Here is a 15,515-nt window from a genome sequence, read left to right as displayed (position 1 = left end):
CAAGCCCAGCTGCGGCACCTCACGGAGGAGGAACTGAGGGCAGGGCTTGGAGGGGCTGTGGGGCAAGGGGACTCTTCCTCCTTGCCGCGTTTCAGAACCTCTCCAGGTAGTGACATTCCCTTGGGTGTAAGGAAGCTATAGGGCTGGATGCTTGGATATTCCATCAGTTGGAATAGACCCAGGAGTGCTTCATTTTTTCACCACCTCTCAAGCACAACTTTAAAATAAGCCCCATTTGCCTCTTCAGATCTCCTGCCGGGCACAGAATACTTGATCAGTGTCTCCAGTGTGTACGAGCAACACGAGAGCACACCACTTAAAGGAAGACAGAAAACAGGTGAGTCGTGCTGGCAATATGCTTATCCAGTACCTTTCACCCACCAATTTTGAATAACAAAAGGAAATATTACTGCTAAAAATATATCCCTTGTTATGGGACATAAAAATACATCCCTGTTTTGGGTGGTGGTAGTAGGTATATGCTCGTCATCGTAGTACTTTTATATCACTGGTTTTAAGAATTAAAAGATGCCTTACTCAACAATTACCTGGACTTTGACTACTAACAAATTAGTCCAGAGACTTTGTTATCTACCCTTTAAAAAAGAAAAATCTCCTGAGAAGAGTATCTCATGCTCTGTTATTTAGCGTTGGTGGACGCTCCTTTCCAGTAGGCGGCTCTGTCTGATGGCTGAGCTGACACTGTCATTGTCATCTCCATGTTTTCCTTCTGTTACTAAGCCAGCAAGCTTATGTCTTCTTTCAACTTAATAAAATATACATTTGTGACAAGAAAGAAGTTGAATTGAGTACCCTAAATATTGTATCCTTTCTTAAATATGAATGTATTTTTTTCTTAAAAAAAAGTACAGTTTAGGGAGGTGCGCCTGTGGCTCAAAGGAGTAGGGCGCTGGCCCCCGTTTTACCAAAACTGCAAAAAAAAGTACAGGTTAGTATTTTCATTAGTTTACAGTTCACCTTCCTTTGGCACGAGTTATAATATCTATTTTGCTTCAGTATTTTATTCCACAGAATGAGTGAATATTATAACTGGAACAGAAATTTGCTACAAATCCCAGAAAGACTAAGTGATGTGAATTTAAGATAATTCTGAATTCTTATTAATTTTTCAAAAATGCACTAAATTCTCAATTCATGAGGAATTCCCTACATTGTCATTTGTCCAGGATACTAACGTCTTCAGTTTTAGAAAGTTTTCTGTTTGGCGTCATTCCCGCACTGTCGAAGTAGCAGTTCCCTCTTACGCATCTGTGAGAGCCAAAAACTTAATTTAAGTGTGGGCAGGTCTTGCCTCACTTTAAGAGACACACCCACAGGATAGGGCACAGAATACTGGAATACTGAAGTATTTGAAAGTATCATTTCCCAGAAGATCTTCAAACGTGATGCAGAAACCCTACTGTAATACCACGTGACAATTGCTTGGATTATTTCACACAAGAAAAAAAAAATGAGTGCTTGAGTTGGCTGTTTTTGAGCTGAGTCAGTTTATGATTTTGAAATTCCTGTGTGGCTTAGAATCAGTATATCATAATCTGAGGTTTATGGCAAACCATGGTGTTGATGAGAAAGAACAGAAGAACAGAAAGAACTTTCCCCTACAGTCTTCCCATTTCCTAATCTGGTGGTATCTTCTTTTCTTTTCTCTCTCTTTCTCCCCTGGGTGGGGAAAACAGGCCTAGATTCCCCAACCGGCATCGACTTTTCTGATATTACCCCCAATTCTTTCACTGTCCACTGGATGGCGCCTCGAGCCCCCATCACTGGCTACGAGATCCGCCATCACCCTGAGCACCAGAGTGGAAGACCTCGGAAAGACCGAGTGCCTCCCTCTCGGAATTCCATCACCCTCACCAACCTCAGTCCGGGCACAGAGTATGTGGTCAGCATCATCGCTGTTAATGGCAAAGAGGAAAGTCCCGCCTTGATTGGCCAGCAATCTACAGGTATTCTGGTCTCGGTCCTCTCCGGCGCAGTCGGTGTGTTCTGTGAAAGAGCTTTATGTTATCTGTTGTCGTCTCTTAAAAAAATGGATGATGTTTAGGAGACATGGAGAGGGAAGTGAGAGAATGTGGAGAAAAATATCCCTCTTAGAATATATTCTAGAAGGTAATTACTTTATCCTGAGAAATTTCTCACATGATTTAGGCATTTTTGTATTTCTAATAAATCAAGTTTTATTAAAAATGTACAAAACTTGGGGCAGCACCTGTGGCTCAGTCGGTAAGGCGCCGGCCCCATATGCCGAGGGTGGCGGGTTCAAACCCGGCCCCGGCCAAACTGCAACCAAAAAATAGCCGGGCGTTGTGGCGGGCGCCTGTAGTCCCAGCTGCTCGGGAGGCTGAGGCAAGAGAATCGCTTAAGCCCAGGAGTTGGAGGTTGCTGTGAGCTGTGTGAGGCCACCGCACTCTACTGAGGGTGGTACAGTGAGACTCTGTCTCTACAAAAAAAAAAAAAAAAAAAAATGTACAAAACTTAACACTGTTTCAAAGGGCCCTTAAAAATGTAATTGTAGTATCATAGCATCACTGCTCTGCAGGAATAGATGCTGACTTAGGTAAAGGAGCAGAAGCATCAGGGTATTCGTATCTTGGTCTCGACTGGTTAAGGGAGAGAGAGAGACAGGCAGATGTGGCAAATGTCACCGAGGAGCGAAGACTGTTCATTGCGTTCTTGTAACTTTTCTTTAGTTTTGAAATTTTTTCAAAATAAAACGTTGAGAGGAAAAAAGCCCTACAGTAAATTTGAAATAATCATTTCATCACAATTTGGATGGGCTCCTTAACCTCTTGCCTTGCATTATTCATAATTTGTAATTCTGCTCTTTTTGCATAGTCTGTATGTTATTGTTTGAAAGAATCAAAAAGACAACTATCTGGAAAACCAACAGAGTAAATCTGAGTATTATTGGAAAATGATGGATATGAAAATAGTCTCCTGTTTTCTTCTAGTTTCTGATGTCCCAAGGGACCTGGAAGTTGTTGCTGCAACCCCCACCAGCCTGCTGATCAGCTGGGATGCACCTGCCGTCACCGTGCGGTATTACAGGATCACCTACGGAGAAACAGGTACCGCAATGAAATGCCCTTTCATCCTGATCCAATCAGATTCTGTTGTGGGTAACCTTGAAAGCCCAACGATGGACACTTGTAATTAAAGAAACTTTGGCAAGCCAATCAGTACAGCCCTGTCTTTTCCAAGAAAGCATAAAGATATAGATGGTAGAATTGGTTACAAAATCAAGATAAAAAGTTGTTTATGTCATACAACTAGAAGGGAAACATTTGAGCTGAGGGGGGGAAGGCCATAAATTCACAAATATCTTATTAGTGGCGAACCAAATGATCTTTTCTTTCTCTTTTTACTTTTGTGTATTTTCTAAATTGTATTCAACATGAGTATATTCCATTAGAATTTTTTAAAAGGACACATTATACGCAATCCTGGCATATAATGTGAAGAAGGCTGGCTTTCTTCCCCCTTAAATGCTAATGTCCACCTCAGTGACATTTTAAAGCTGGAATGTTAAAAATAACATTAACTGTAATTTTCTCCCAATTTTTATACATTTCCTACATGCACAAATACACCTTTCTGTTCAGAACGTATTAATAGCACTCTTTAAAAAGGAATAAGCAGAAAGATAGGATTTACACGGTGCTTTTGATATGTTAATTCAATTAATCAGTGATGCCGAAGTAACTCTGAGCCCCTTACACTCTGAACTAACCCTTTGTCACACAGGAGGAAATGGTCCTGTCCAGGAGATCACTGTGCCTGGGAGCAAGTCTACAGCTACCATCACCGGCCTTAAACCCGGAGTCGATTACACCATCACTGTGTACGCTGTCACTGGCCGTGGGGACAGCCCAGCCAGCAGCAAGCCAATTTCCATTGATTACCGAACAGGTACAGACTCCTCCTCTGGGGTTACATAGGCTTATTTATTCTGATAGTTCTTACAATGTTCTCCCCAGGTATTTTCCTCATTGTAAAATTGATTTTCCTTTTTAATAAGTCTACGACCTACAGCTAACACCCACAGCTAACAGAGTTTTGAGCCAGATAAATGAGGAAGGAAGCACCCCAAGGGCAGGAATTTCTGTCAGTTTTGTTAATTGATATATTCCACATGCCTGCAATGGAAGAGATGGGTATAGAGGGCATTCAATAAATATTTGTGGAAAAAAGAATGGATGAGCTCATAAAGTGAGAAGACAGATACCTACTTGGAATGTAGCTTCTTTGTTAATGAAGCAGCTGTCTTAAAAATAGGTAATAGTATTCGGATGCATGCTCATATCCCTGGAGCCGTCTGTAATCTGCAAAAAAGAAACACCTTGGAGAGATGAATAGCCATAAGAGATCGTTCAAATATGGACCAGACCTAGAGACAGGACTTGTCCAATCATGATCCCTGAAACTGGGACTTCACTGGGCTTTTCCTTGCTTTTATTTGTAGAAATTGACAAACCATCTCAGATGCAAGTGACTGATGTTCAGGACAATAGCATTAGTGTCAGATGGCTGCCTTCAAGTTCTCCTGTTACTGGTTACAGAGTGACCACCACTCCCAAAAATGGCCCAGGACCATCAAAAACCAAAACTGCAGGTCCAGGTAAGAATAACCAGCATCTCATATATGACGGGATAAACAAATGACCACCTTGCTGTGAGCACTGTGTATTTTGTGTCATAGGTCATTGTTTTCTCCATTCACGAGTTCATGGCTCAAGATAGTTACCAACTCACCTCACAGTAGAAATTTTAGGATAAGTATGTTTCTGTTTTTTTTGTTTGTTTGTTTGTTTTGTTTTTTTGCAGTTTTGGCCTGGGCTGGGTTTGAACCCGCCACCTCCGGCATATGGGGCCGGTGCCCTACTCCTTGGAGCCATGGGCGCCGCCAATATGTTTCTGTTATTATATGTGTAGATCTGTTTAGTGGCTTCTCAAATTATTAGTACCACCCTTATGGCTTTGTTTTTCATGCACACTAAGAAAAGAGGAATGGCTGGGAGGACTTTCAGAGTCTATTACCTCTGCTGTTTTTGTTTTTATATAAAATACTTGTGAGATTAGCATCTTAAGGCAATCTCTTAAAGTCCAGTTAATTTTTATTTTTTTCGAAAGCAGTATCATTAATCGTCAGGGGCACATTAGTTTTAGAGAATATTCTTAAGTGTTTTACTCCAATATGGTAATTTGTATTAGCAATGAATAGGTTTGTCCAAGAAGAAATTGATCATCTGACTCCTCCATATTTTCATGATTAATCTGCAAGAGGAAATTTTAGGGCACCATGTGCTTGTTACCGAACTCTAGAGGGCGCTCACAGTGAGTGGTATAGATGTTGCATTTGCTTTTCTCTTTCTTTGCAGATCAGACAGAAATGACCATTGAAGGCTTGCAGCCCACCGTCGAGTATGTGGTTAGTGTCTATGCTCAGAATCGAAACGGAGAGAGTCAGCCTCTGGTCCAGACTGCAGTAACCAGTACGTAGCCACCGTTTGGTTTCCATTTTCAATGTCAGGTTTTGTCCCTAGGTATCTGAATGTCCTCTGCCTGTCTTTTGCAATTATGCAAAATTATGCATAGGAAAAGCCAATGGATTGGTGAGTCTATATCCTGAGCTGAGTCCTTTCCAACCGTTTTTCTTCTCAGTGGCAAGCAATAAACTTAAAGGGAAAGAAGGTGTGAGACTACCATAGTTAGTAGCTGTGCTTTGAATTTCTTTTGCTCAAATGGCCTCAACAAAATCTTATTTGCCTACAGCAAACCTACAAAATATTTTGCCAGGACCTTCTTTTCTATGACTGGATGGTAAAGTTGATTGCAGTGTGCCTCACGTAGCTATCATGTTTGGAACATTCGGAGGACTCTGGCTGGACCAGCATGTTAAATACTTAACAGCACGGGGAAAAGAAGAATTTAAGAATGATTGTAACAATTCAAATCTAACAATGAAAATCAACTTTACCACTTCTAAAGTATAGAAAATCCAGGTCTATGAGACTAACATCACATTGCAAAACCAAATCTTGGTAGAATATTTTTTAATTAATATAAACAAATCCCCATTTGGGGAGACATTTTTTTCAGGGTGTCTACTCATCTCACTTACACTTACGTTTTAATAAGTGATGCAGCATTAAATATTTTCCAAACCGAAGAAACTTAAGCAAGTGTTCTGTAATTTTCCATTTCTTGGTGGGTTAATTGGAGTTTAATACATCAAAGAAAATGGTGTCTGCAAAACTGCTTTGCATGTTATAAAAATGCTTATTTCACAACTTGCTTTTCACATAACCTCTTACCATTAATTTGCCTAACAGACATTGATCGCCCTAAAGGACTGGCATTCACTGATGTGGATGTCGATTCCATCAAAATTGCTTGGGAAAGCCCACAGGGGCAAGTTTCCAGGTACAGGGTGACCTACTCGAGCCCTGAGGATGGAATCCATGAGCTATTCCCTGCACCTGATGGTGAAGAAGATACAGCAGAGCTGCAAGGCCTCAGGCCAGGTTCTGAGTACACAGTCAGTGTGGTGGCCTTGCACGGTGACATGGAGAGCCAGCCCCTGATTGGAACCCAGTCCACAGGTATATCGTGAATCGCGCCACCCAGGTGCTCATGGGAGCAGCGGCTTTATGCCCTGCTGAATGAATTATACTCTCTTGGGCTATTGGTTCTATTAGGAAAGATCCTCTTCAAAGAGGAATGCTAACAGACAACAAAGTGTAGGCGGTACTTAGATAAACAAGTCTGGTAAAAAGAAGCTTTGGAGTGCCTTGGCTTACAAAGCAAGTATAGACACTAAAATTGAAGATGACACTAAAATTGTGGATTATTTTCTAAGCTATGACTCCCTGTGGTTGCCCCCACTGGGTCTATAGAAAAGAAGTTTGACATCATATTACTGACTCTAAAATAGGAATCCCAACTATAAAATAGGGCATTTCATAGCAGCACGATTCTGAGAACACATGGGTAAGACCTTTCTTCTCTGTTTAGAAATCATGTGCCAGTAGATAATTTGCTTAAATGATTATGATTCATATACATAGGAAATAATCGACAGGACAGGTGCTTTCCACAACACTTTATCCTCCTTGCTTTATTTCTAAAGCAGAGCAGAATGCTAAAGATGTGTCCTGGTGACAGCATAAGCCCGAGAGGTGACAATCTGTATCATTGCTCTTTGCTTCTCTTTCCTGCTTCTGTTGGGAGCCAATTTTCTTCCTACGCTGCCCCGCAGAGAATACTTCAAATTTAGCAGTGATATCTGCCGTGGGATCCAAATAAAGAGATAATAAAAACATAATTCTATCTTTCTTGGATGGAACACTCTGTGAAATGGTTTTCCCTACAAAGATAATTTCTATAGAAAAAAGGGCTCTTGCTCATCTTTCTATACAAATGGAAAATCAATCCTACTGGCCAATAAGCCAAGTTGGCATTTTTGTTTTTTAAGAGCAAATAGCAGCAACAACAACAACAAAAACCTTCTAAAACTTAACGCCTGTTAAAGTTCTGGCATTTACCCAGGTGTTCCCAGTGATTCTGATAACTGATGGATATAAAACACATTTTTTCCAATAAACATTGTCTTCATTTTGCTTCCCTTCTTGTACTTTCTTTCACTGAATCTTTGCTTGACCAGAGAACTGACCTAACCCAACAAGAACAATCCATTCTGCTTCTTGGAATTCACATTGCTTTCCTTTTTCCCCATTTCCTATAAGAGAATCTCTAACCAGTGACCCTCCCGGCAGCTATTCCTGCACCGACCAACCTGAAGTTCACTCAGGTTACACCGACGAGTCTGAGTGCGGAGTGGACGGCCCCCGATGTTCACCTCACCGGGTACCGAGTGCGGGTGACCCCCAAGGAGAAGACTGGACCAATGAAAGAAATCAACCTTTCTCCAGACAGCTCCTCCGTGGTTGTGTCAGGACTCATGGTATGAAGTGTTGTCCTTTTCATCAGAATAAAGAAGTAGTCATCTGTGCCATAGTTTATAAGGTGCTGGAAACATAATGTCATCATAAATCTTTTTCATAGGCACCTGTCCTGTGAGTTGTCATAATAAATCTAATCGTGTTTTTCCCCCTCTGCCAGCAAACAATTTTATTGTAATTTTGTATCAGTTAGACTCCTTCGTGTTGACCTAGGTTTTCACAGATGGCTACTGAGACAGAATTTTATGAATAGCTTTGGAATGTGTGTAGCTTTTAGATGAATTCTAAGATGGTATGTGTGGGAGGACCACACAGATCCACAGGCTGATGCTTAAAGCTACTTTCCTAATGCATTCTCTGAACTCTGATACCTTGGAAAAGAATGTTTTCCAGTTTGTACCAACCCAGCTTGGCCCTCCCTTTGTTAAAATATTTTCCTTCTAGATGTGCATGCAGAAAACTAGTGAGGAGCCTGGGGGATTGGTGTACAACTTAGCGTGAGGCTGATTCCGGGAAAAACTAGAGAAAGAGGTTTCAGAGGCAGAACGCTCCTTTTGCCTATGATCCGAGAAAATTAATGATTAGCACCCGTCAGATCATAAAGGGGGAAAGCAGGCTAATACCATTTTCCTCATTTTTTATCAGCTTAATGTAAGTATGTAAGCTGTAGCTTACTTGGGCTTAACTCCTAAAAGCATTTGTAAATTCACTTAATTTAAGTATGTTGTTGATTATATGCTGTATAGGAGTGAAATTAATCTAGTAATGTGCAGTGTGTTGGGTTTCACTACTGTATCTTTCCTTTTATAACCATCGTGTTTACATAATGCTTCGTTGAAAATCGCAGCGTTTCAGATGATGACACTGTTAAAGCTCACCATGCCCTTATTTATAGGTGGCCACCAAATATGAAGTAAGTGTCTATGCTCTTAAGGACACTTTGACAAGCAGACCAGCTCAGGGAGTCGTCACCACTCTGGAGAGTAAGTAATAAGTAATCAAACATTTCAGCATTGACAGACTTTCTGTACAAAGAAAAATTAAAGAATAGTAAATGACTTTTTTTGTATTGCTAACAGTGGTACGAGTCCTAGTTTAGAAACCGATCTTTCTGGCATACCACTGTCACCTTTCATGACCCTCCAGAAAGTGGTCTGCTGGCACATAAAATGAAACCACTTTATAATGTTACGACGTTGATGTTATAGCATAGTATAATACCTAGCTGGTGCTGTATTTGTTGTAATTTGAGGACACACTGGATCCTGCTGTATCATAACAGTACAATAGATATTATAACAAATTGGACTTAGTTTCTACTTTGCTGCTGTATCAATAAAATTGCTAGTTGGCCATGTTAAATATTCTAACTCCTACCACACTTTTACGTTACAATAAGCTAATAATTTTAATACTTACTGAAATAGTTGTAGATATGAGAAAGCCAGGCCTGGGAACACGGTAGTATCTATAAAGCTTTTGCAAAAGAAAAGGCATGACAGGTGAATATTTTCATATTTTCTAGTTCCTATTGACCTTTCTGAATGCCCACGGAGATAACCTACACATTAATAGATATGTATTTTCTGGAATGGATGTAATTGATGTACAATAAGGAAATATTTTAAAATACCAAACCTTACACGTGGGAGTCAAGTAGGCACTAATCTCTAGCTATGAACCTATGCAGATGTCAGCCCTCCAAGAAGGGCCCGTGTGACAGACGCTACTGAGACCACCATCACCATCAGCTGGCGAACCAAGACCGAGACGATCACTGGCTTCCAGGTTGATGCCGTCCCAGCCAATGGCCAGACTCCAATCCAGAGGATCATCAGGCCAGAAATCAGAAGCTACACCATCACAGGTCAGGAACTTGCTGCCCTGGCCTCGCTGGTGAACACTGTCCATCACATAAACTGGCTGATAATTACTTATTGTGCTGATTAAACTTATGTTCATAGTTTCATGATGACCTAGTTTTAGAAAGGAATTTTCATACCATCATCAGAAATAGTCTTATCCTTTGAATACCTGATTTGTGTGATGTTTGTCAGAGAAATGGCTTAAGTTTCATTCATCAACTCTGATCTCTATCACCTTGTGCTTTTCTTCATTTAAAAACAAAAAAACTATAACATAAGGCTTAAAAACAAAAGAAATAAAATTGTGATGTACAGTTCTTAGCATTAACATGGATTAGAATGGATAACTAATTTATAAAAGCAAACAATAGTACTTAAAAAAAGTCAAAGTTTGTAACAGTGGATGTTTAAATTTGGGTCAATTTAGGTCTTTTTGAGCTCTAAAATTCTGATTCTAGGTATCAACCAGTGATGACTGAATAAGAAAACCCTCTCAATAGGTGGCCACCCCACATCCTCCAAGAGGGCTGCTTTTAACATAGCATTTTTACATTCCAACATTTACATTAGCTAATGTCCTTGTCTGCATCAGTGATTTGCTTTGGAGGCATGTTTCTCTCTAATAGTTAACATCAATACCGTGTTCTACTTTCTTGTTCAAATGGGGGCCTCCTTTGTGGTGTCCATGACACTGGGATGGTAGAGGAACCAAGAAGCTTGCAGGTGAACTTGAAAATTCTCCAGTAAAAGCAAAATCCAGTAAACATCATCTCTTCTCAAATACCAGGTTTGCAGCCAGGCACTGACTACAAGATCTACTTGTACACCCTGAATGACAACGCCCGGAGCTCCCCGGTGGTCATCGATGCCTCCACTGGTAACTACACTTTCCACTAAGGAAACCCCACTGACTTACATGTAATCAGTTCCGTGAACATAAGAAACTGGCGTGAGCCTGGGATTTTTGTGATACAGATCTCAGTGAATCCTGTTTAAAGTTAACAGACTTCTCAGATTCTCTCAAGTCTATTTAGAAGGGCTGGGAGGAAAAGTGTGGGCATTGATTATTCATTTTTATAGAGACTTAATTTGTATTTATTTTAGCCATTGATGCACCATCCAACCTGCATTTCCTGGCCAGCACACCCAATTCCTTGCTGATATCTTGGCAGCCACCCCGTGCCAGGATTACTGGCTACATCATCAAGTCTGAGAAGCCTGGGTCCCCTCCCAGAGAAGTCGTCCCTCGGCCCCGCCCGGGTGTCACGGAGGCCACTATTACTGGTATTCCTCTTTTCATGCTGTGATTTTCCTCTTTATGCCTAGGACACATGACATTCTTAGCAAATTCCAACTGTTTCTTTGATGCTGTATCATGAAAACAAGACGCTCTTTTCCTAATAACTTCAAAAAGCATTCTCTGTGTAAGCGCTATAGAGTTCAATACATTTCAAAGGCATGACTTTGTGAAAATGAGATTTCAATATCATCCTAATGATATCAATAGACTTTTTTTTTTTTTTTGCTGTGAGTATTCCAGGTGTCTGTCAGGTCAGTCCTGGAAAAAGACATTTTTCAAAGCAAACTAGCTAATTGTGATCCTGTCGTTACATTCAGCTCCCTGCAGATCTAATCATCTCGCACCACCTGCCGTTGCCCTGGGTTTCTAGCCCCATAGAATAGGTCTCAAGGCAAAGCTATCCCAACCACTCCCGTTGGAGAGATGGCCTGGAATTGAGGAATAGGAGTTGTCCACCTTAATGGGAAATGTTACAACCCTCTAGTATTATTCTTGTCCCAGAGATTAAATATAGAAAATGTATATAAGATATCATCGGAACATAAAAATTCCCATAGAATACACAGATGCCAGAAGAAGATACTGGTATTTTTGGAGACAGGAAATAAAATGAGATATGAGACCAGTTGAACTGGATCCCTCCTGCAGAGACCGCCCAAAGTCTGCTCATTCTCTCCCCGCTGGTGCTTGTCTTCAGTTTCACTTTCCTTTGATCTGCCATTGAGGGCTGCCTGGTTATTAGGCCTAAGCAGATTCATTAGTATAATCTGCAGTGATTTCTTCCAAATTTGTATTCCACTGGTAGTATATGATGCTGATAGGTTTTTCTTAAGTTCAAAATGGCAATAAGACCACATGTTACAAGAATATCCTAGAAAAATTAGCCTAAAAGTGCATGTTCAGGTATGAAATTGGATAGCAAAATAATGAATTTGCTATAGGGCCTTCATATATATGCAGTGTATCTGGGTGTTGATGGAAGAGAAGTGAAATTGATTTGACTTTTCAAGATTCCAGCAGCCAGCCGGAGAAGAGAAGGGACATGACTGTAGCATCTGCAAGGGACATGACTTCCACTGGCTAGCAGAGCTGACTGACACTGTGCTGGTTCTCTTCCTCCAATAGGCCTGGAACCAGGAACTGAGTACACAATTTACGTCATCGCCCTGAAGAATAATCAGAAGAGTGAGCCTCTGATAGGGAGGAAAAAGACAGGTAAGAGCTCCTTTTGGGTGACAAGGAGAAAGTTAAGGCAAAACTAATAGCAAATGTTCAGTTTTGCAATGTGTAAAGGTTCTTTCTGAGTTTTGATGCATTTCTGGTGGATTTTTTTTTTTTTTTCTAACAGCATAGCTTGTACATTGTAGTCTTTGACAGCAGGAATAATCTAACATACCCTGCAGAGTTTGGTTTTACTTCTTTCTTTACTCCAGCCAATCAACAGAAAGCCTGGTTTTTCACCTTTTAAAAATTCAAAGCATATATTAAATGGTAAAACCGAGTTACTATGATTGTTATTCTTCCAGACTTTCTGATGAATTTTAAAATCTTTTCTTTTTCTTAAAGGAGGGAGAGCAACCCTTCCCCTTTGTCTTTATTTATTATTTGGTTTCTAAACCTTGGAACTAAAATAATGTCTTACTTTTTCATCCACTTTCAGTTTATTTTATTCTTTTTCTCCAGTGGTGATATAGGATTTTATTAGACAGAAAGGAATATAGGAGTAAAAAGCACCAGAGCTTCTGGCAAGGGGGAAGACCCAAGTCAGAAGTCTCTCCCATTTTCAGTTTAATTGAACAAAATGCTGTATACATTGAGATAGGAAAATTTTTAAAGTATACAGATGTGTTTTTATCTATTTTTATCACTCCAAACCATGAAAAACTGTTGAACCAAATCTCTGTAATTCTCATACTTCAGACACTGACATGATTAGTCTGGATTCTTATTCCTACAACTCTATTCTCAAATTGAAAAAAAAAAAAGAAAAAGAAAGGAAAAAAAAATTGTACCTTTTGGTTCCATTAGGCTTAATTTGGGCAGATGCAGCTTCTGTGGGGCTCAGTGGTACCAAGCTCTGTGTGTGTAATAAATTTATACTAACACTTGTTTCTTTCTAAACTATAAAGAAACCTTCGAAAAATATCATAAAGATTTCTTTCTGGAAAAAATGTTTTGTGATCTGAGAAGAGGTCAGAGGCTTTGATTGCATTGACGAACAGTCATTGTTGCCTGAATTGATAATGATCATTGCTGCTGCTTCCTGGAGCTTAACACGCTTTGCTTTTTTGGCTCTAACCTCTCTCGGCTAGATGAGCTTCCCCAACTGGTAACCCTTCCACACCCCAGTCTTCATGGACCAGAGATCTTGGATGTTCCTTCCACAGTTCAAAAGACCCCTTTCATCACCAACCCTGGGTATGACAATGGAAACGGTATTCAGCTTCCTGGCACTTCTGGTCAGCAGCCCAGTGTTGGCCAACAAATGATCTTTGAGGAACATGGTTTTAGGCGGACCACACCACCCACCACGGCCATCCCCGTAAGGCATAGGCCGAGACCATACCCACCGAATGTAGATGAGGAGATCCAAATTGGTCACGTCCCCAGGGGAGATGTAGACCATCACCTCTACCCTCACGTTCTGGGACTCAATCCAAATGCCTCTACAGGACAAGAAGCTCTCTCTCAGACAACCATCTCTTGGACCCCATTCCAAGAAAGTTCTGAGTACATCATTTCATGTCATCCTGTTGGCATTGATGAAGAACCCTTACAGGTAATTCTCTTTTCCCTTCTGATGGGGCAGCCCAGAAAGGAGCAAGGTAACTGAAGTAGCCAGCACTCTGATATAAAGTAGCTTCTCTCCTAGGGTATCATAGAAAGAGGTTTTATAAAATCTCAGTATGGCTCCACTTTGGAGGACGCACCAGAAAGCATAATAAAGCTTTTATTTAAGGGGGAAAATAATTTCTATTCTCACACATGTGGGGCTCTTTCATGAGAGCAAGGGAAAGTTCTAGAAAAGAAAGAAAAATGTTCTACCTGAAGTTACATTTATGTGGAGAAGTCTAAAACACCATCTTTGCAGTTTATCCTTGAAAAAGATCACTGTGTACAATTTGTCTAAAGGAAAAGAACTTAGGGGAAGCTGTACGTAGCAGCTGTGGTAAAGCGATTGGTTCTCTAACTGAAACTTCTGTTCTTCATTTGCTGATATCAACTTTTGTTGTGTTCTTACTTTTTAGAAAGTGGCAGAATTTTAAACACTGACTATACTGTGGGAAATGTATGAGCTTACAAACATGAAAATGTATGAGCTTACACGTCTGAAGATTTGCTAAATTATTTTAAGTACTTTGTGTTGGGGTACACTATCACCTTACATAGCGTGACTATGTCCCCATATAGCGCAGTGCCCATGTTTTATGTGAAGGGGACATGGCAGGGTTTCCAAAGGGTTTTTACGGACCAGTACTGCAATGAGATAAAGCAGAGGCCATCTCCGGTATTCCTGAGGGCTCCTGGTAACCATGCAGCCCCATGTTTTGGGGAGGAGACTCTGGCAGAAATGATACCCCTCACTCAGCGGATCAGGACCCCTACACCATCTCTCTTCATGTGTCTCCTTTTGCTATGTTTAAACACTGCGGGTTACTGGTAAGGGACTATACCTCAATATAATGCTTTCTCCTCTGCTTTGGATGTATCAAAATTGCAGTTCCGAGTTCCTGGAACTTCAACCAGTGCCACACTAACAGGCCTTACCAGGGGGGCCACCTACAACATCATAGTGGAGGCGCTGAAAGACCAAAAGAGGCACAAGGTTCGGGAGGAGGTCGTTACCGTGGGTAACTCTGGTACGTAAGCACGTGTCATTCAGGCACATGCTCCCCTCTGGACTAGGCCAGAGATGGCTTCTTCTGTTGACTGTCCCTTTGTTGCTGTTGTCTTTTATCTTTGGAAAATAATACTGCTGGTCAACATGAAGTAAATGAGCAGCTGCAAGTTGCTACTGTATCCTGGTGTCTTCGCAAAATGCTTATTGCATCACTGACAGTCTTTCAAACGGTGAGATGATGGTAGACCAGGAAGGGACTTCAAATATTATTTAGTCCGACAATCTTGAGTCCTTGCTAGTGAGTGTCTGCGTTGACCTGGGATAGAAGTTTCCTGATGTCTTTTCCCAGACCTTCTCCATCTCACCACACTGCTGTCCTCTTGAATGATTCAAGTACCAAAATGAATTACCCGCCCCCTCTGCAGACATTAGGGACAGCTGGCTTTTGTTCCTGATATAAAATGCTACAGATATGGCCTATTTCTGTCCAACAAACTCCTTTATTCCAATGTTAATTCCTTTTTTTT

At 40.8% G+C, this 15,515-nt stretch overlaps 1 protein-coding gene across 21 annotated transcripts in view; it reads left to right on the top strand.

Annotated features, from left to right (window-relative positions):
* Positions 1 to 15,515, top strand: part of FN1 (fibronectin 1) — a 72,258-nt gene that overhangs the window by 48,211 nt on the left and 8,532 nt on the right. For 4 of the 21 annotated variants that reach the window (XM_053598184.1, XM_053598188.1, XM_053598185.1 and 1 more), the window contains 15 exons: positions 248 to 337; positions 1,698 to 1,967; positions 2,973 to 3,089; positions 3,766 to 3,930; positions 4,484 to 4,639; positions 5,400 to 5,513; positions 6,354 to 6,623; positions 7,797 to 7,984; positions 8,878 to 8,965; positions 9,673 to 9,849; positions 10,635 to 10,724; positions 10,952 to 11,131; positions 12,273 to 12,362; positions 13,460 to 13,926; positions 14,869 to 15,007. In XM_053598184.1, coding sequence (XP_053454159.1) covers positions 248 to 337; positions 1,698 to 1,967; positions 2,973 to 3,089; positions 3,766 to 3,930; positions 4,484 to 4,639; positions 5,400 to 5,513; positions 6,354 to 6,623; positions 7,797 to 7,984; positions 8,878 to 8,965; positions 9,673 to 9,849; positions 10,635 to 10,724; positions 10,952 to 11,131; positions 12,273 to 12,362; positions 13,460 to 13,926; positions 14,869 to 15,007 — 2,601 coding nt within the window. The remainder of the gene's footprint in view (positions 1 to 247; positions 338 to 1,697; positions 1,968 to 2,972; positions 3,090 to 3,765; positions 3,931 to 4,483; positions 4,640 to 5,399; positions 5,514 to 6,353; positions 6,624 to 7,796; positions 7,985 to 8,877; positions 8,966 to 9,672; positions 9,850 to 10,634; positions 10,725 to 10,951; positions 11,132 to 12,272; positions 12,363 to 13,459; positions 13,927 to 14,868; positions 15,008 to 15,515) is intronic. The other 17 variants (XM_053598191.1, XM_053598202.1, XM_053598200.1 and 14 more) reach the window with 5 other exon arrangements.

Source organism: Nycticebus coucang, chromosome 7, assembly GCF_027406575.1.
Source record: "Nycticebus coucang isolate mNycCou1 chromosome 7, mNycCou1.pri, whole genome shotgun sequence".
In the NCBI taxonomy this organism is placed as follows: Eukaryota; Metazoa; Chordata; class Mammalia; order Primates; family Lorisidae; genus Nycticebus; species Nycticebus coucang.
Note: the sequence above shows the minus strand (reverse complement) of the source record. Positions and strands in the feature narration are given on the sequence as shown.